General features: G+C 34.0%; 2 protein-coding genes across 2 annotated transcripts; both read right to left on the bottom strand.

Annotated features, from left to right (window-relative positions):
* Positions 1–798: 798 nt before the first annotated feature.
* Positions 799–4328, bottom strand: LOC129886172 (zinc finger protein GAI-ASSOCIATED FACTOR 1-like). Its single transcript, XM_055960746.1, has 3 exons — positions 3972–4328; positions 2323–2719; positions 799–1696 (listed from the first exon to the last, which is right to left on the bottom strand). The coding sequence occupies exons 1-3, from the start codon at positions 4090–4092 to the stop codon at positions 946–948; spliced, it is 1269 nt and encodes a 422-aa protein (XP_055816721.1). The 5' UTR covers positions 4093–4328; the 3' UTR covers positions 799–945.
* Positions 4329–11854: 7526 nt separating this feature from the next.
* On the bottom strand, positions 11855–14164 carry LOC129884670 (probable methyltransferase At1g29790). Its single transcript, XM_055958956.1, has one exon. It carries the CDS (start codon positions 13502–13504, stop codon positions 12092–12094), a length of 1413 nt encoding a protein of 470 aa, XP_055814931.1. The 5' UTR covers positions 13505–14164; the 3' UTR covers positions 11855–12091.
* Between the last annotated feature and the right edge of the window lie 7307 nt (positions 14165–21471).

Genomic DNA, 21471 nt, shown 5'->3' with positions numbered 1-21471 from the left:
GTTAAATGTTTGTGATTTTTTTGATATATTTCTTATTTGTTTTCTTACTTATGATTTTTCGAGGTTTGCTTTACTAGCTTCCGCGTGACACTTGATTATTTCGGTCATAACAAGTTTTTGCACGAAATTTTCCTCCTTATGGCTGGTGTTTAAATAACTTGATAAATTTGACTGTCTTAGACTGAGCCCAATGGGCTTCATCCTTTGTAAGGGCTTAAATGAGTTAAATTAATAAATGAGCCTTATAGAAGCTGGTGTTGATATTAAAAAAATCTTACAAAAATAACCTTGGAAAATTAGGCAATAGTAGGAATACTTTCGCTTACAAATTTTCATTAAATAAGCTATCGAACCAAAATTGAAATCACTGATTTGAGAGGGGGAAAAAATCAAAGACCACCTCAAAATACATTCCAAACACAAATTATATAGTGTAATCAAACTATTTAACCTTATAATATATATATAGCAGAGACCTCAATGTAATATAGTTAAGTCTACTACTAGTGTAATTGCTAACAAAGACAGTGCTAGCAGCACCCATGCCACTACTGATGTATTGATGCATATATGATATATATAAATATCTCCGGTTTACCAAACAAAAAGAAAATATAGGCGTATTGATGCATATATGATATATATAAATATCTCCTGTTTACCAAAAAAAGAATATATATATATATATATATATATATATATATATATATGTATTTAGCAGAGAATTACTCAATCAAATGCGGCTAATTTCCTTCATATATACAGGGGCAGAGATAATGTGTATGTTACAAGTTTAGCTCAATCAATAACTTTGGTCCAAATCATGTATTTGTTTGAGGAAAATTCATTACATATGTACAAATTATTAATTAAAAACCCAATAACTATAAAAAAAAACTAGAATCCCGAATTCATAAGCTTCAAATTTTGTATGCCCCTATTATCTTAATCATCCCACATGGAGTCCACTTCTTGAATACTTTGGTGACTAACTTTTTGCTGTTCAAAAGTAATCATTTCTTGCTGGTGCTGCTGCTGCTGATGTATTTCATGTAAATTCCTTTGTCTCATTCCTCCTATCCCAAGAAAATCAAGAGTCAAGCTTTCCTCATTACTATGGCCAGCTTCCTTATTCAATATCCTCTGTTTTTGGCTAAATAAACCAATCTGCAATAATCTTGTTGAGTTTTGATGATCATCACCGCTATTTTGTAACATAGATCCACCAAATCCCTGCAATGTGCTCCCTATTTGTGTTTGATTTTGATCATGATCACTTTGAATTGGAAATTGCATGCCATTAAACAGAGAAGGGTGCCCTTTTTGCACTATATTTATTGTGGAGTTCATGTTACTACTCACAGTTGCACCCATTTGAGCTGCTTGTTGTAACAATGCTGTTGCTGATGACATATTCGACGAATTTGTGCCTAGCTGATTAAAGCTAGAAGAAGAGGAAAACATGCTTCCTGCCATGTTTAAGGGTACCATTTGAGGAATTTTCATGTTTGGATTTCTGATTTGTGATAAGTTCAACATGTGAGTAGTAGTTGACATAAGTTCATGGGCTAATTGGGTGCTGCCTGCAGTGCCAGTGGCTAAAGGTTGTGTGGTTGAAGCTAAAACTTGGTTTACTTTGTTGTTTTCTTCAGCTAGAGCATCACAAAAGGCTCTATGAGTCACAAAGCTATCCCTCCTGCATAATGATATAGTCCATTACATGTAGTGACCAAATTAGAAATAACTGTTAATAATCTACGACTGGTTTAATATTGTATAGCCAAAGCTAGTTCATAGGGGGAGAATTGTTAACACTTCACTCATGCACGTTCATAAGACGTTGTTAACTAGTGTGTGGACAATTCAGCGAACAAAGAATTGGACAATTGTAAAGATATGACATTTGGGTATAACTCAACTCTAAAAGCTAGCTCTTGAGGGGAGGATTGCCCCAGTCCATATAAGGAGACCATCAATCCATTCCCCAACCAACGTGAGACTTTTTACTCACTCTAACACCCCCTTCACGCACAGGCCAAATAAGAGCGTGGACCGGGAGTCCAAACGGATGGGGATGTACCTAGCTCTGGTACCATGTAAAGATGTGACACCAGCGCGTAACTCAAACACAAAAGCTAGCTCTTGAGGGGAGGGTTGCCCAAGTCCATATAAGGAGACTATCAGTCCATTTCCCAACCAATGTGAGACTTTAATTTTACCCACTCTAACAACAATGACACCATGTAAAACTATGAATTTTAGTCTAACTCTAACCCAAAAGCTAACACATGAGAAATTAATTAAGTAAATGAATTTATTAACCTGGAGAAGATGGTACCACAGTCACATTTGTACTCCTTTGTGCCACAAGTTTTGAAATGGGCTTTCCAGTCAGATTGCACTGCATACTTTTTAGAGCACTTGTCACATTTCCATTTCTTTTCACCATGTTTACGAGAAAAATGTTTCTTAATTCCCGTAAGATCTCCAAGAGCACGAGCAGGATTATGGTGGATACATGAACTTTCTGGGCAAATATAAACTCGTTTTTTTATTTCATTGCTTGTTTTTTGCTTTAGTTTCCATGGTAAATTGTGTCCTCTCCTGTGTAATTGAAGATTTTGTTCCCTTTGGAACCCTTTATTGCACACTTCACAGATGAACCTGTTTGTTGCCATTAGAGTTTTTGGTGATAACGCAATTACTTCAGCACTAGGATCTGCATTAACAAATTTTAATTTATCATCATTACCAACTTATAATAACTTTTTTCGTTCTAAGTAAGTAACATTATAAATAGTTGTTAAATAAAAGGATGACTTGTGTGTATGAACGAAAAATATTTTTGGATAATATAAACAATTAGAAAATTAACTTTATAAGATCAAAAATTAAATTGAAGAGAAAATGCAACATGAATCATGATACTCCTTCTATTTCATATTAAGTGAATTTTTAGGTCTTTTTTCATTGTTCAAAGTTCAAGATAAATATTTGACATTTTTTCCACAAATTTGCCCTTTTCTTTAATAAAGTTTTACATTTTTTAGGAGATAAATTGCACTACTTTTAAGAATAACTTGGAAATAAATAAAAGAATAATAGTGAAAAATATGATTTAAATTACATACTTGAATGTTCTTTCTAATAGATATGCATGTCTCTCAAATTTAGTTAATATGAAATAGAGGGAGTAATATATTAATATAATATCCATGCATGCACAGGAAACATATGTAAAGTTCCTTTCATGAAACAGTTAAAAACAGATAAGGAAGGAAGTAGTATGAATATGCCAACATATCTAAGCGCGCAGCATGCAACAGTTTACTCCAATTATTGAACCAATAATTGAAGTATTCAACCCTTCAACTACCTACACATACTTATCACTTTCCAATCTCATTATAATTAATTAATTAATTATTTCTTTAAACAATTAATATACCACTAAAAAAAGGAATTAAAGAAAACAAAATGGGTAAAATCCAAATTCTTTTCTGCATGGATATCTGTCGTCAAACAAATTGAATCTTTCTTCTTCTTGCCGGCCATATGTATTGAAGTTATCAAGCTTCTTAACTACTAGCTACAATACATAATAGAGAATGATCCATGTATGACTAGCTAATTTACAATAATAATAACATGTTCAGTATACTTTAACAAATAAAATCTGAAGAGGACGTTATAAGCAAACCTTATCTCTACTATGGTCTCTTAGTTTCAATTTCTGCGACATGATGAGGTATTCAATTGAGAACGAAGTTTAATTAAGAATGAATGAACAATATTTGAAGATAAAACAGTAAGTTTAAAGTTATTTATTGATTTTTATATAAGGAGTAATCATAATTCATAAGACATACTTATTTTTTAATTTGGACAAACAAAAGAAAAAGAAAGGGAGTAGGAAAATGTATAGTAAATTAAAACTAGAGCACAATTAAGGTGAAAGGGAATAACTTTACCAGGATTTCCAGGTAATTTCCTTCTTTTCTTATTATTAGGAAGAGCACTAGATCCATCACTTGTACTAGACAGCACGTTAGGAGTTTCATCACTACTATTTCCAGAAGAGAGGTTTGACATTGAAAAAGTAAATAATGAAAGAAAGCTGCTGAAAAAAGGCTAAAATGATTAATGAGGCTAATCTATTTGGATTATCTTTTTTGTTCTTTGGCTCCTTTTTTTTATATCTTGAGGCTTTAGAAACTAACAAAACTTGGGATTTTGCTGTTTAGAAGAAGAGAAAGACAAGAACCAGCAAATTCTCCCTGATTTCTGGTAATTAAAGAAACAGAGGAGAGAGGTTTTTTTTTTTTTTTTGGGGGGGGGGGGGGGGAGGTGGGGGTTGATGTCAAAAGATGGACACAAGAAATTGTAATTTGGCACTTACTTATATGGTTTAATGGTAGTGTACAATAGTGTATTTCTGTTTATCATAGGAATAGAGAGTATTAAAAATATTCTTTAACTTAGACACAAATTATTAATTTTATTTTTGAACTATTGACAGACTTAAAAATACTCTTATACTTAACTAACTAAACTTAAATACATCCTCAATCAGCCACATAACATAATAAGTGGTTTCAAACTCTTGTATGAGCATAAAACTCTTAATAAAACATTAAGAGAAGTATTCAAAATACCCTAAATTTAGAGAGAAATTAAGGATGTACTGATGATTACTGTGTTCAAGAAGCATATAAGAAGAACAAAGATAAACAAAAAAATTAAATATAAGAAACAAATATCCGAGACCACTGAATTCATATGTGTTCTTAAAAAATTTAACCCCCTCATTGTCTCTGAAGTTGTGGATTATTTTCTTCCAAAATAAAACGGATATACATGTTAAAGAAGTAGAGGCACCTTAAACTTCAATAATTTTGGGAACTCAAAGTTAGCAACGAAATCACGCATAAACTCTACTTTGTTTGTAAGAAATATATGTAAAAGAACGAGAAACTTCAATTTAAAAAATGAGAGAAAATCCTCTATTTATAGACAACAAAGGGTAGTGTGAACATGTGCTTATTGTGCCTTATCGAAAAGGTCACAACTCTTTGAAAAAATCACAACTCTTCGCAAAAGTCACAATCTTTCAGAAAAGTCGCAACTCTTTAAAAAAAAATCACAATTTTTTAAAAAAAGGCACAACCCTTTACAAAAATCACAACCTTTTAGAAAGGTCGCAACCCTTTGAAAAAGGCATAACCTTTCAGAGCGGTCACAACTCTTTAAAAATGGCACAACCTTTCGTAAAAATCACAACCCCTCATTTTTAATTCGCACCTTTAAAACTCAATATATATTTCACTCGTGTTACAAGATTGAGGGTGTATTTAAATTCAGTTAGACAAATAAAAAAATGATTTTAAGGCTATCAATAGTTTAAAAATGAAATTAATAATTCACGCAAAGTTTAAGAGCGTTTTTAATATTTCCGTTTATACGAATACATGTGAATTAAACCTTAGGCTGTGTGATAATTTTGAAATTGCCATTTTGTTTCCTGTCCAAAATTATTTTACTAATGCTGGGTTTTTTTTCTTCTCTCTCACAGGTAACTATCTAGTCTACTCATAGTTTGATTGTGACTTCTAAAAACAAAGACAAGTGGTTAGAATCTTTGAATATAGATAAACAAATAAAGATTTTTATATATTTAAGCTACTCCCTTGGGAATGATAGTATAACTTTTTGGTTATAAACTGCTTCTTTATCTAATGATATTAGTTGGAAATAGAAATTAGAAAAACTTACTTTTTAAGTAGTATAAGGATATGGTGTTGTATCCCCTAAATTAACCCCACCCCACCCTCCATGGTAATATTATTCGTGTAAGTTTAATTTGTGCAGATTAATAATCCATTTAATTAAATCAATTTAATCTATCGATCTTGATTCGTCCAATTTAGTCAATTTAAAAGTTGAACCAATTTGAGCAAGATATAAATTGACCAATGAAAAAATTATCAAAATATTTTTAACTTTTTTTTAATTAATATGTTATATATAATCATAATCATAGTTTTTTTTTACTAAGTAAATTAAATGAAATATAATAAAGTAACACAGAAACTAAAATTATATAAGAGTTAGATATTCTTGATATTAACCTAACTCAAAAATTAATCAATTTATAAATTTAACTGATTTTGATTCATTCAAATTTGATTCATACGGCAGATTTTCATCACTACTTGTATGTCTAAGAAAAAGTCTATAATTATGAATGAAAGATATAGATGACTAACTAGGGTTTGAATTCAAGTAGTCAGCACAAAGTTACCCCATGTCCACAAACTATACGAGGAAAAGAAAACATATGCTGTTTCTTGTCATATTCAAAAATTCTGGGACCATGAATTTTAGAAAAGATAAGTTCAAGGGGTGTGTTGATAAAACATATGTTTTTGCCGGTTTGTCCTTATCTGATAGTGGTCTAATGAAAGAAATGTATTTCCTGATTTACCCCTATAGTTATTGCCGAACCACCAAATTACCACGATAAGGCCTGCAAAGCCCCGTATGAAATGACCAAAAGATCCTCACTCGTCACAGTTGGGCGTTACTCAAATCCTGACCCGACATCCAGAAACAAATTTCCAGTTCACGTATTGAATCCAAATTTGAGTTTTATTCGTTTAAATTTATGTGTTTTAATTTAAATAAATATAATATTTAAAATTATATTAAAATTTTGAATTTTATGATTTAAGTGTATGTAATGTAATAATAATTATTTGAATTTTATCATATTAAACATATTTAATTCAGTTAATTAATCAGCATCGAAGATATAATTTCTCATTTTTTGGTATATATATACTTACCACGAATAGAAACTACTCCTATCATTTATATATTGAACTATTTATGTGTAAAAAATTTACTCTGATATGTGACTATAATTCACTTTCCTTAATTAAAGAACGTTACTTTCACATATGCATTCAAACTCACCGAACTTTAATAATTAAAACAAGTGACACATCACTCTTAAATAACTTCGATATAGAAAAATACAAAATTAAAGCAAGGCTTGACGCCTTCTTGAAAAATTGATTTAATACTTCTATTGTACTAATAAATTTATAGGATCAATGTTGTTGAAGTGTTTTGCCATCCATTTCCATGGAATTATTAGTATACCAGATGAACAACTAAACTTGAATGTCCAGTAATAAAAGCCTTTAAAATGTTCAGTAAATTTAAACCAGAACACCAATTATTCAAACATCTAACGGTGAGTTTTGAGAGTAACTAGGAAATTTTTGGATAGGAGTGTGAATTGTACGGATTAAATTAAATGTAAGAGGGTTTATATGAATAGAGTTATTAAACTAGCGGGTCACTAAACTGTCTTCTAATTACTTGAGATGTAATGGGTTGAGTTAATATGAGCTATCTTTTGGTTATTTGAGACGTAATGGGTTGAGTTAATATGAGTTAAATATTAAGTCATACCACAAGTCGTTCAATTCGTATTAAGTTTAAATTATTATTTTTGTTTTCTTATGATTTATTCAAGTACCTAAATTATTATTTTTGGTTAATATGACTATGTATAACATGTCAAATTGAAAATGATTTCTTAAAAAATGAGATTGACAAAAAAAAATTATGGATCAATTTGAGTTATATATCAACTACACTTTTATATGAACAGAAGTAAGTGAGTCAAAATAAATTGAATTAATATATAAGTAGACCGATCAATAACCTTTCCAAATTTAAATAAATTGAACGGATAATATTTTTCATCAACTAATTTTACCGACCCTAATTTTGAACGTTGATACACACTATTGGTAACAAGTAACAACTACACTAAATTTAGAAAAAGGGTACAAAAATATATGCAATCATGCACATGATGACTATATTAGGATGGCCGGTGGGCACAATATTACTTATTTGCTTTGAGCAGGTTCCAACTTTTTAAATTTTCAGTTTATTTTTATTTTTATTTTATTTGGAAAAAAAGTGGGAATGAATTCAAAACTTGGAGGAATGAAGACTTAGTTAATCTCAAAAGAAAGAAAAAAAAGACAAGTTCTTATTGGTGTGTCATAGCCAATTTGAATTTTGCTATGATTGGTCATTACTCATTATAATGATTTCCATTTCAAAATTAATTAAAGCAATTGAAATGTCAGTGTATAAGAGTCAAATAACAAGCATCTTTAATTTGGATGTTGCTGTCTGAGTCCCTTAAAATACTTCTCATGGTTTAATTTAAGTATTTGTATTTGACTTTTGACTACTACAGTTTCTGTCCATCTCCTCTGTATTATAACAAACACATTGGAATTATTTATTTATTTATTTATTTATTTCAACAATACATAAAAGGGATTGGCATTTGGCATGGCTCCTTAACTCTTCAAGTACATTTTTTTTTTGCTAAATTATGCTGTTTGTTATTTTCATCTCTATTTTGTTTTATACATGTACTTTAAGCAACACCTAAAGCTTACTTCAACTTTGATTTGATATTATCTTTTTATATCTACATCACACTCCTTGAATGCATTTTTTTAGACTATGCTAACGTGGGATGTTTTGTGCATTAGGTTATCCTTTAAGTATTAGTAATTCACTAATTACTTGCTAAAACTCTAAATACAAAACAAATTATTCGCCAATCAGCTTCATTTCTCCTTGTAAAATTCATAGTTTCTTGAATTCTTGCTCTATAATTCACACTTGTTAGGAATTAAAGTTGACTGTTTTGTCCAATAGTTGACTGATGTTGCTCATGCACAATTGTTATACATCAGCTGGTCTATTTCCTTAAAGACGGATAGAAACCAGGAAATTACCCCCAATGACCTTCAAAATTGGTTTTTATTTAGTTTTGATGATCAATAAACTACATGACATGATACACGGACACGGTCGACCTAGTTCTATGAGCAAATCAAGTTGCAGATCAGCCAGCTGTAAAGCTGTCATTCTCTGCTGGGGTTGGTAGAGCCATCAGAGACAACAGACCTGAATTCAATCAAATGCATCCTAGGTTGTGGATCTCCAGTGCATCCTAGGTTGTGGATCTCCAAGGTATATACAAAAACCTTGGACAACCTTGAACCAGGTAAGTAAGTTCTTCACTCCAAGATTTGACAACAAAAACATGTGTTAGTGTTCTCTCAAGAAAAGAAGAACTTCAACAAAAGCTGCACGGGACCTGATAGAGCTGCTCAAGATAGTGTTCGTTGTAGCTGTGTTGTAGTTTGAGTTTTATTTGTAACATTGTAAAATCAGTTCCTGATGTATAAAGGAATCTTGATTATTTGCAGATGTATTATTTTACCATGACTTCATTGCTAAAGTTAGTTTTGGAGTGTGTTCGAAAAGTCTACATCATTGAGAAGCGGTGGTGTAGTGGGCAATAGTTACATTGCTTAGGCTTGGGGCTTGTAATAGTGTTTCTTGAAGGTTCTAGAGGTTTATGACTAAGTGCCCCTTTTTTATTCATTCATCACATGGATAAATGACTTGGGCTTGGGTCTTTTGTTTGGGCCTCTCTTGTTTGTTTGTTTTTTGAAATTCCAATCTTGCTCTTGGCCTTTTTCAATAATTCCACATCCAAATTTTCATAACCAACTTATGTATCAAACAAGATCAAAACATAGCATTATCCTTAACTTGTTACAATTATCCCAAGATGTCCAAATGTGCAAAATATGGGTTATAACAAAATCGAAGGTTCTATCAACTATTTCTTGTGTTTGTATGTTTCATTCTTGAAGAAGGTGTATGTTCTGGTTGTTTTCATTCTCTTTATTAACATTTTGTAACTAGGAATTTTTTTGAAAATTGCACTGATAAAGTAAGGGCTTTATGGGTATTTTCTTGTGTTTGGGGTCTTTTTTGAGATATGGATGACTATATGTTGACATGTTTTCATCATGGGGGTCATATTATCGCAGACCCTAACCCTACTTACAGAGAAGAAATAGATGTATTTGCCGTTGCCATTGATAAAGATCATTTTAGCCTTGTCGAGTTTTCTTCATACACTAAAGACCTTGAGTAAATAAATGTGAAGAATTTTTACTGTCAAAATAAAATTAACAATGAATTTGTCCAAGTTACTTCTGATATTCAATTGTTAGACTATGTGAAAGACTTAATAGATGGTGATGACCTTCATGTCTATGTGGTCCATAAAATTGTTGAGTTAGAGGAATTGCCAACTCCAGTTGGTCTTTTAGCATGTCCAGCCTATGTTGATGAATTAGTGGATGTAAATACTGATGAAAATGTGGAGAATGAGGCTGTTTCAGATGTGAATGAGACTGAGGTTGTTTCAGATGTAAATGAGGCTCGGGCTGAGTCAGATCTACTTAATGGTGACTCAGATGTAAATGTCATTCTTGATGAAGATGATTCAGATGTTGAAGAAGAATTGAGATCCTTTAGAGCTGAAAGGAGGAACAAAAGAAATCCTAATCCTAGGAGAAAAAAAAAGTACCTGAAGAAATACCAGTAGGTGAAAATGGTATTGATAGAGGCTTTGAAGATATTGGAAGAAATAAGAAGGATATTTATGTTGGCAGATTAGGAGGAGATGAAGAGTATATTGATAGCTCAAACTATGATAATAATGATAGCACAAATGTGCTAGATATAGAGGTTGTTAGGGGTGTTGATCAATCAGGAAGAAGCAAGAGTAAAAAGGTCAGGTATGATGATGAATGTGAAGTTGCTATTTTTGAACTTGGAATGATTTTTGAAAATACTAAACACTTTAGAAAGAATTTGACAAAAATTATGCAGTAGAATATAATTATCAAATTAAGTTAAGGCCTAAAGAAGCTCATAGAGCGAGGGCTAAATGTAAATTCAAAGAAAAATGCAAATGGTTGTGTTAGGGTGCAATTGATAGAGATTCTGGTAACTTTTTGATCAATAACTATCATTGTTGTTGCAAGCAAAGGGGTGTAGAGGGTTAGTAACTAGGTACAATAGGTTGTAATAGTTTACTTTGCTTTTGCACCATAGTGAAGATTGACAGCTAAATCCTGAGGGTCAGGTCGTGGTTTTTCCTCCCTTGAGCAAGGAGGTTTTCCACGTAAACATCATGTGTCATTTTACTTTCCGCACTTAACTCGAGCATTCTATTGACTGACTGTGTCAAGGGACCTGGTTCCCTGACTTGCGTGGTGGACTGATATATTCTAACATTGGTGATCTTGAACTTGAGTCCTGTTTGTCTAATGGGCAAACCTTAAACGTCAAAAGTTGTTAAGCTTAAAGTTTTGCCCATGATGCAAATGAGGCCACTCAGCTCCAAGGCCATAACGAAACTGTTGGCCAGGAGTGTGTTGAGTTGAGTAACAATAAAGAATTTTTATAGTTGAATGCTTAGCATTAATTTGTCAAGAGCTAATAATAGACAAACTAGTGGCATGTTTTCTTGGTGTTTGCATACTGTTATTCAAGATTAAGGGGATTTTCAGAAGCAGCACAAGTCTTTGGATTAGTATCCTCAGAAATATTAGTACTAACCCAGTCTTTAGACAAGCTTTGGTGTAAAAGAAAAGAATAAAGGTCAAGCTTTCTTTAGGTTTCTGTATTTTTTCAACTATGATTACTATCAGCTTTCATATACATTTCATTATGAACACGCGTAATCAAAATAAGCAGAAATATCATTTGTTTGATTAGAACATCAAATGGTGATGTGCAATATGCTTCCTCTGCAGTTGATGAATAGTAAGGTAAACGTTTCATATCACATCAAATAGTAATTGTGCAATATGAATCTTTTGCACTTCATGAACAATACTAAAGTTGAAGCTCTGTATTTTCTTCCTAAATATGAAGGTGAAAAACAAAGAAATATGCATTTTATAACAATGAAGACTGAATCTTTTGATAACAAAGAGAACCACAAGTTTCTTACAGTTTTGCAGACACAAGAATAAATGTTGCAGATAAATCCTATGAATACCATGTGAAGTGTAACAAAGAGAACCACAAGTTTCCTACAATTTGCAGACACTAGAACAAATGTTGCAGATAAATCCTATGAATACCATGTCAGTAATAGCTCTAATGCTTTGTATGATCATAAAGATCGAGGAGGCTTTTCTAATAATGCAGAAAGATAAACTTCATCCTTGGCCTTGGGAGCAATAGACCACTTGTGTTTTTTGTACCTGAACTGCAGAAACATGTACATAAAGTCATCCAGATCAGTCCTATTACAAAAGAATCGATCAATCCACAACAAGCCTCCTGGTCTCAAAACACGATCCCAGTCAAATAGGATAAAGTCCAACAGCTGTAGATCGATCCAACCATCCATAAATCCAGCAGTGTGGATCAAATCCATAGTGTTATCGAAGAATGGAAGCCTTTGATTCAACGTCACATATAGCGGAATCAAACCCCTAAGTGCTATCGTCTCGCTGAAAGGAGCTCCAAGATTCAGTGCAGTTGAGATGATTGTCACATTCTGCCCTCTCATTCTTGCAGCAAAAGTCCCCGTTCCAATGCCAAAATCCAGACCAATTCTAATCTCCCCTGGCTTAACTGCTAATACATCTCTGATCAAGAAATCCGCAGGAAGTGAAGAATTTGTTACCCATTTTCTCTCTTCTTTATCCATTTCAAAACATCCGGTGCACTTAGTGTAACCTCGTTTAGGATTCTTACTCGATAAACACTCGTAGTTCCTGCAAAGGTAATTGCTCCACCTAACATTTCTCCCATCCGGGATCCTCCATAAGGACTCGTTAATCGGATAAGGTTTCTGATAGAGCTTAGAGGCCCTTGTCAAACACCTTCTCCTTGGCAAAGGATCACAACCATTAATCATAAGCTTCTGCGCAATGTTCCAATCATCTTTACAATATGATCCAATATCATAATTCATATATTCCTCCAATTCTTTCTTCATCGACACACAAGCATGCCCTATCGTGTTATAAATCATCAGTGTTCCAAAAATATTAACTTTCTTATGTCTATTCTCCTTCGGGGTAATATACTTTCGGATCTCCTCAATCACAAAGTTATTAATCAAGGGATGTTCCTTAATTGTCATATTCTCAATTCCTTCGACTCTAGGCATCCTAATTTGCCTAAGGGCAATATGAGCAGAGTATAAAGGCTTAATCACCTCTTCTTCCAAGAACTTCTTGTAATCCAATTTGGGAATACTCCCTTTTTCTAACTCATCTTTGTTCTTCTCCATCTCTTGTACAATCAATTCGATCTTATCTTGCAAACTTTCCATCTTATCGAGCACTTCATCAACGCGAGAACTCAGTGCCTTTACGTCAAAACTATCATAAACATCCTTCACACCATAAAAATGGCGACATATATCCTCATCATGTAAGAAAAATCCAGCAGAATAAAACCTAAACAAACTCGAAAGGCTCACGAGTATAACAAGTGAACCTAGCACAAGCTGAATGCAACCCATTACTCTTCCTAATCTACATTTTCTAAAACAAAAGATGGACTCACCCATTCTCAATCAATACTAAAATTCCAACAATTCTATCCTAAGATTTCCCAATAAACAAAAACAGAACAAAGATTCAATAGCAGATTCTATGAACATTGCCTACAGAAATGGAATCCATATAATCAACTAAATAAAAATATCAAGTACCATTAATTACCTGGTTTAAGCACCAATCATGTGTAAAATTGGACAAGGACAACAAGTACGTCTCAATTCCAAACAAGTTGGAGAAGGACGAGGTGTAAAGTTGGAAACTGAAAAAGAAATAGTGATAAAAACTCAAAGGGTTAGCACTAAGTTGATCTAAAACTTCAAATAAAATGGGATACATTAGCTTAAAAGTTAGCATTAAAAATTGCTTGAGACAAACACTAAGTGAACTAAAGAGCTGGAAAATCGTGAATGCTAAGCTTATAACACATATGGGCATGTTCATGAGCTTGGATAAAACGCAAATCTCGAGAAGGAAACAACAAAAAAGCACTAAAATCTAAGCACCCAAATGGGTGTTAAATTAATATAAATTGAGATAATCAACTGAGATAAAATAATTACTACACATTTCTCAAGGATATAAAAAATTTATTACAATTATTTGAGATAAATATATGTTAACGTTGACTTTGAGAATGATGATTGGTGGGTTAGGTTTCGATTGATGACAGAGGAGAAGTTGCTTGTGGGTCTTGACCGTTAAATTTCCATTGGGTTTAAAATTTAGGTTCGGCCGTTGATGTTTATCCACGGATCCACCGCCTGCTTAAAAATTAATTTATTAAAGAAATTAGTAATAATTAATTATCATTCAAAATTTTTAAGTACAAATTGTAATTAATTAGTATTAACTAATTAATTTTTTAAATTAAAAAAAAAACTAACCATAAAACCAATACCTCAAACCCCAATTCAAAACCTCAAAAAAAAAAGAAGCAATCCCCAATATCAAAACCTAAACATCAACCCTAGAACATTAAACCCCAATTCATCCCTAAAACATAGACCATAAACCTCAAACTTGAATCCTAAAACCTAAAAATCAAACCTAATCCTAAATCTTGAATTCTAAAAACATAAACCCCGAACTTTAAATCCTGAATTCAAAAACTTAAACCTCAAACCCTAACCCTAAACTCTAAGCTCTAAACCTTAAATTCTAACCTGAACGCTAAACCTTAAATCTTAAGTCCTAATTTTTTTCTCTTTCTAAAAATTCTCTCCCTCATGTCTGCCGGAATGGCTCTCACGCCGCCGGTGGAGCTCCCCAGGCCACCGGACTTAGTCCAAGAGGAGCGACCCAACTGGAATCAAGGCCTACTTCCATTCCTAGTTCCTCGAATTTTGGCTGTAGTGTTGCGATCCCTGTAACGATTTCGAAGGAACAACTAGCCTGGGCACAAAAGATCATTTCTTGGTCGCAAACTGGAAAGATTCATGCAATTTAAAGTAACGGGGCTGATTCTGTATCTAAAGATCTATCTTCACACCAAATTTCAACCCATTCCACCTTTCCAATCGAGAGATCACAACAGGCGATTTCTGTGAAATCGTAGGAGAATCGCCTGAGAGTCGCCTCCACTTTCGAACAAATTCCGGTGATATTCGAGGGGATTTGGATATTGGGAATTGTTCTCCTGGTAAAGACCTATCTCCACAACTAAATTTGATCAATTCTAACGGTGATTTCATCGGTGACCGGATTTTTGATAAGGTCGCTGGAGCTCCGGCGAATAAAAAAGGTCAAACTCAATGCCAAAATGTCAATGGGGACGAGATACACCCCTCACAACCAATAACTTGCCTCGAATCAGGCCAGAACTTCTCGAACGTGAAGAGATACACCACAAGTATACAAAGTGTGAAGGTATGCAATCGACTATGGAGGAACAAAGAGTAAATGGTCGAAGAGGTCAAGAATTGGTTGAAAAATCAACAAGAGATCATCAATTAATTGAGGAATCATTAAACTCTCTGAATGTCTCTATTGGTGCTGAGATCACTGTTCCATTGGAGGTGAATTCGGGCCATTTGAATGCCAACACTAAAGGAATGGAAAGGAACAATATGGACACAACAACAATAACAACAACCTAGTGAAATCCCACAACGTGGGGTCTGAGAAAGGTAAAGTATTTTCTACCAAGGTAGGATGGTTGTTTCCGACAAGGAGCAATATGGATGGCCAACACAATCAAGAGTTAATAATAAATCATAGAGCCAAGGAAGGAAAAAATGGCAGAACTAATTCAAATAATATGCATGCTCAAGTGCATGATAGAATTCAGAATTCAATCCAAGTCAATCTAGGTAAGTGTGTCTCGCCCACTCTTTTAGAAGCTGTTATGTTTAACTCTGATGTTGATAATGCTGATCAATTGCAATCCAATGCAATTGATCATAATTCGAATGAGTTAATCCCTTCTGTACAATATGAGGTTAAGGATAACAGGGTGACTAAGGGTGAAAATGAACAAAATCCTATCTTTATAGAAACTGATAATCAGGACAACAGTGGAGAGGTTGTTGCGTGTGGTAACAATATCAAGCTTAACCATAGCACCTCTGCAATAACCAATACTCAGGCCTCTCATGATCTCACCAAGCTTACTTCCAACTTTGATAAACATACCCTCAGCATCAACTAAATATGCAGAATTCAAATGATAAATCTCCTAAAAATCCAAAGCATTTACCTCAGTTCCAGAGTCCTAAAACATGTCTTATCCAAGAACCAGGTCCCTTCACAGTTATACAAACTTATGCGATTAGACTGAGAGCTAATCAAGCTAGAAATGAGGTGTCTATTGTTATTTCATCTCCTATGTTTACCACAAGACATGGCTTATGTTTTGTAATTTTTAAAAAGAAAGACTTTCTTGTGAAACTTGCTTCTAGATGTAAGTATACTTTAGTAGGTAAGTTCACCAATACAATGCCCAAGATAGAGCTTATTAGAAGAATTTTTATTCTTCAAACTCAACTCACTAGAGGTGTCAAGATTGATCATTTCAATGCAAGGCATATTTACATAGATCTTGATAATGAGGAAGACCATATTTCAGTATGGAATAAGAAAAGATGTATATTGAAGGGCAACTTATGAGACTTCAATTGTGGACTCCAACCTTCAGACCTGAAGAGGAAATACTTATTGTTCCAGTTTGGGTCATACTACTAAAACTACCTTGGCATTGTTACAACAAGGAGTTCATAACACCCCTTCTATCCCCTATTGGTAAAACTCTGTACCTGGATGCAGCTTCACTTCAAAAAACTAGGGGCAATGTTGCAAAAGTAAGGATACATATGGGTATCACCAAGGAAAGGCCCCCACATGTATGGATAGGATTTGATGAAGAGGATCATACTAAAGGTAGATGGCAGGCTATACAGTATGAAGGTATACCTGAATACTGTTCTTACTGTAAGTATAAGGGCATACTATGACAAGCTACAATATTAAGAGAAGAGATAAAGAATACAAAAAAAGGAAAGAAGCTGAAGAAGCAAGGAAGAACAAATCCAAGAAAGATGCTGAAAACCATGTATGTCCCTTAACCATTTCACAACAGCCTAAGAGTAATATATCTCTAACTAATACAGGTACCAAAGAAAACCAAGATGAGAGGTATCAACAGCACCAAGACAGGAACAAAGACAAAAAAGAACAACAAAAATGGCAAACTCAGAAAAAACCAAGGTATAAAGAGCAGCAAAATAATGCTCAATCAAATCAGATTCCAGCAAAAACCAATAAACAATATCAAAAAGGAAGTAATGAGTATGTGAAACAAGCAAAGCAATCAGATATTAACTTATCTCTCCCATCTCCTCACCCCATGGATAAATTTGATCATGACTATATAGTTAATAATAAGCAATAAAAGAGAAGAAACAAAGACAAAAAGGATGGGAAGAGAACAAGTATTGACGCAATGCTCCCACAACCTTGACCTCCCATTAATAATGATTTTCTTATGTTGGCTGATGAAGTTATTGGAGGTGTGGAGGAAAGGGATAATGAGGAACCTACTAACTTGCATGAAGGGGTGTCCAAAGGGTAGGGGAAAGGGCCTCATGCCTTACATGTGGACCTAATGGCTGACCCTAATGCTGACTTTAGAGCCCCTACTACCCCTCAGAATCAGATGCAATATTGCAAAAACTAATCAATAATTTAGTTAACATCAGTGATTCAGAGGATAGACAGAGTAACAAAACAGTTGTGAGTGGAGAGCAGAGTTGCATGGATGGTAATAGTGACTCTGCAGCACCAACCATGCAGAATACAACAACCAACAAGAAAGCTCAACAACAAAGAAGTTCCCAACAGCCTAGCACTCTTACTAATAGAACTAAGGTCCAGAATGTTCAGACTCCAAATATAGGATCTATGGCTAAAAACCTAGGTTCAGTGGCAAGCACAAGTGCACAAGGTGTGACTCGTAAGAAAAATAAGCTTAGTAAAAAGAGAAAAGATGCTCTTAAGAAGAGAAGGGAAGAGCAGATGACAGGTACTAGTCAGAATCAGAATTCTCAAATAAGTACCCCTTAACAAGAACAACAACAAGCTGAACAATGTCAACGGTTTATGCTTGAAGATGATAGAATTGGAATGGATATAACCCCTCTCCAAATCATTTTTAATACCAAGTCTGTAACGACCCATTAGGTCGTTTTGAGAATTAGAGGTTTTTACTTCATTAAAGACCCATCCCGTAAATTTGTTTTATGGGTATTTTGGACTATTCAATAACTCTGCTTATTTAGTTAAGGGGTAAATTTAGATAACCTATTTAATTAATGGACTAAAGTGATAATTTATTTAATATCCTGTACCAATTGTTCAATACATATAAAAGTATATTAATGGGATTTAGCTTTTATTTATTAATTAATTCATGATTAGTTGCCCTAACTAAGTAGAAAAAAAAAGAGAAGAAATAGAGAAAAGGACGAGAAACTTACCTCGCAGACGACGACGGAAGAGGTCTCCACACTACGAATTCATGTAAGCTTAAATGGGGTTCATATTAGTATTATTTTACTATTATTATGAAAGTAATAGGAATTTGGCTTGTTGTAATTTGGCGTAATCTGTGAACTTCAATACTAATATTACTATATTATTTTATATTATAAATCAAGTTTGACATATTGAGATATGTAATTAAATATTAGGTGTAGTGTTTATATGAAATCCATCCAAGTTATATTATTTGGAGGAATTAAGACTTAACCCTAGGCTTGAGTTTTTAGGAAATTGATAATAGAATTTGGTGAATTATTGAGTGTAGGTTAAACATATATATAGTATGGATGTCTACGAACTCGTTTACTTATAAATATTGTATAATTGATAGATTGGAAACGTGAGTCTTTGAAGGAAGGAAAGACATTCGTGAATTAGCTTGCTTGGATTCGGTTCTTCGATTGAGGTAGGTTATGGTTTTTATTCTATATCATAGATAGACTCTTAATAGTGATTGATATTCATTGAGTAATGTGTGAAGTTTACTATGTATTTAATTGTTGTGGTTTGGATGGTTGATATGTTGTTGTGATTGGTCTAAAATCCCGAGGCCATGAAATCCATAATCTTGAACTTGCCCTATCAAAAATGGTGCCTTGAATAAAGAAGGCTTGATGAAATATTGTTAATGAAGTGGAATGTAATCATGAAGAATGATAAATTAATTATATTTGGATCGGGTGTCACGTTCCGACACGGTATATTTGGATCGGGTGTCACATTCCGACACGATATATTTGGATCGGGTGTCACGTTCCGACATGGTATATTTAGATCGGGTGTCACGCTCCGACACAGTATATTTGGATCGGGTGTCACGTTCCGACATGATAATATTAAAGGAAAATAAATTAAAATGACTTAATACTACCCAATCTCCAATAACTCACTTTCCAAAAGGGTGTGATATGGAGGCTTGAGTCCTCATGTGTGATCTTAATATTGTTGATTGGTTATGAAATAGTTCATTGTGTTGTCACTTAATCTTGATCTTGTTGGTTGCCACCTGTTAAGTATTACAGTTGATTTCCAGCTATTACTTATTGCATATTGATTCCTATTTTGAGTCGGCCGATGATACCTACTCAGTACATGTTATCCTGTACTGACCCCTACTTGTATCTTTCTTTGTTTTATTTGTGGAGTGCAGCGAGTTTTCCATTGGTTTCGACTCGACCTCAATTCTAGTCAGTGTCCAGTTCATCGGATTGCAGGGTGATCTATCCTTCTAGCTGGCGATGGAATCTCTTATCATGGCATGACGTTCTTAGTTTTCGGACATGTTATGTTATTTATTTGGTGTTTGATAATTCCAGACTTAGTTTTAGAATTTAGATGTCCTTCATGTGATGACTTTCAGGTTTTGGGAAAAACGTATTTATTTGAACTTCCGCGTTATTATTATATTTATTAGTTAGGGTTTGTATCGTTGGTTCTCCCACCTAGGAGGTTAAGTGTGGGTGCCACTCACGGTCCATTTTGGGTCGTGACAAACTTGGTATCAGAGCCTTAGGTTCATTGATCTCATCACACAAGGACAGGTCTAGTAGAGTCTTACGAAACGGTACGGGAACGCCTTTACTTTTCTTCGAGAAGCTACAAGACTTTAGGAAAACTCCATTCCTTCTTTCTTTCGTGCTATTACTAGAATCCAATTGGTATCTAGGTGATACAAATTGGTATCTGACCTTCTTCACTCTATTTTCGCAAATATTCAGAACTAAAACAATAGCATCGCCTGAGCCAGCCATTAAGGCTTTAGCTAGAAGTGGTTAGTGACGAGAGATCGTGGTAGAGGTCGTAGGAGAAAGCCCACCAGGGGCAGAGATCAGGCAGTTAGAAAATGTCTTTTGACTTCTTCATAGAGAAGTATATCCCCCGGAACTAGAAGGACAAGAGGGGAGATGAGTTCTAAAATATAGAGCAAGGAAAGATATTCATTGTAGCCTGTGAGATCAGGTTTCATGCCTTATCTAAATATGCAACCTTGCTTCAGTCCAAAAGAGCGGATTTTGCCACTTTGTGAAAGGATTGTGGTCAGAATCTCTATTGCAGTTTCATAGATTGAGTGTATATCAAAAAGGGTCAGGATATGACTACTATAATGATATCGATGCTTACTTGGTTAGATTATGAATTGTGTTACTTGTGCTAGCGACCTGACCTATGAAAGAATGTATATCGCTTGGGATAGAGATAGAATGGGTCGAATTTGATAATGATTTATAGTTATTCAATGAGTAAGAAGGTGCGGATTATTTGAGGTATGGTCTTCTCGATAGGTATAATGTGTTCTAGGGGTATATCTTAGATATGATTAATGCGTTTAGGTTATTGAGTATATTTCAAACATTCTAAATAAGGATCGGTGACTTTATCGTAAGCTCTAAGAGAGTGGATCGATATAGGAACGACAAGATTATGGGTACAAGAAGACCCAACAAGTAAACTTGGGTAAAGCGAAGATTTTAGTAAGAACGTGCATATAAAATTGGGTTAGACCTTTGGAAGTGGTTGATTTTATGATAGAGGTAGAGGGGGTGAACCTAGATAGCTTCGCTACAGAGCCCATTGTTATGCTTTCCCCGAGAGGTCAGAGGTAGAGGCATTTGATGCTGTTATCACAGGTACTCTTCTGGTCTGCGATAGCTTGGCTTTCGTATTATTTGATCCTGGATCCACATTTTCTTATGTATTTTCCACATTTGTTTATGGATTTGATTTACATTGTGACTTACTTGACATGTCTATTCGTGTTTCTACACCTGTTGGTGAGTCTGTGCTAGTTGAGAAAGTGTATAGGTATTGCCTTGTGACTTTTATGGGGAGCAAAACATATGTAGATTTGATAATTTTGGAGATGGTTGACTTTGATGTAATCCTGGGTATGACTTGGCTCTCTCCAAATTTTGCTATCTTATATTGTAATGTTAAGATTGTG

This window comes from Solanum dulcamara, chromosome 4 (genome assembly GCF_947179165.1).
Source record: "Solanum dulcamara chromosome 4, daSolDulc1.2, whole genome shotgun sequence".
In the NCBI taxonomy this organism is placed as follows: Eukaryota; Viridiplantae; Streptophyta; class Magnoliopsida; order Solanales; family Solanaceae; genus Solanum; species Solanum dulcamara.
This window is presented reverse-complemented; position numbering and strand designations above follow the sequence as displayed.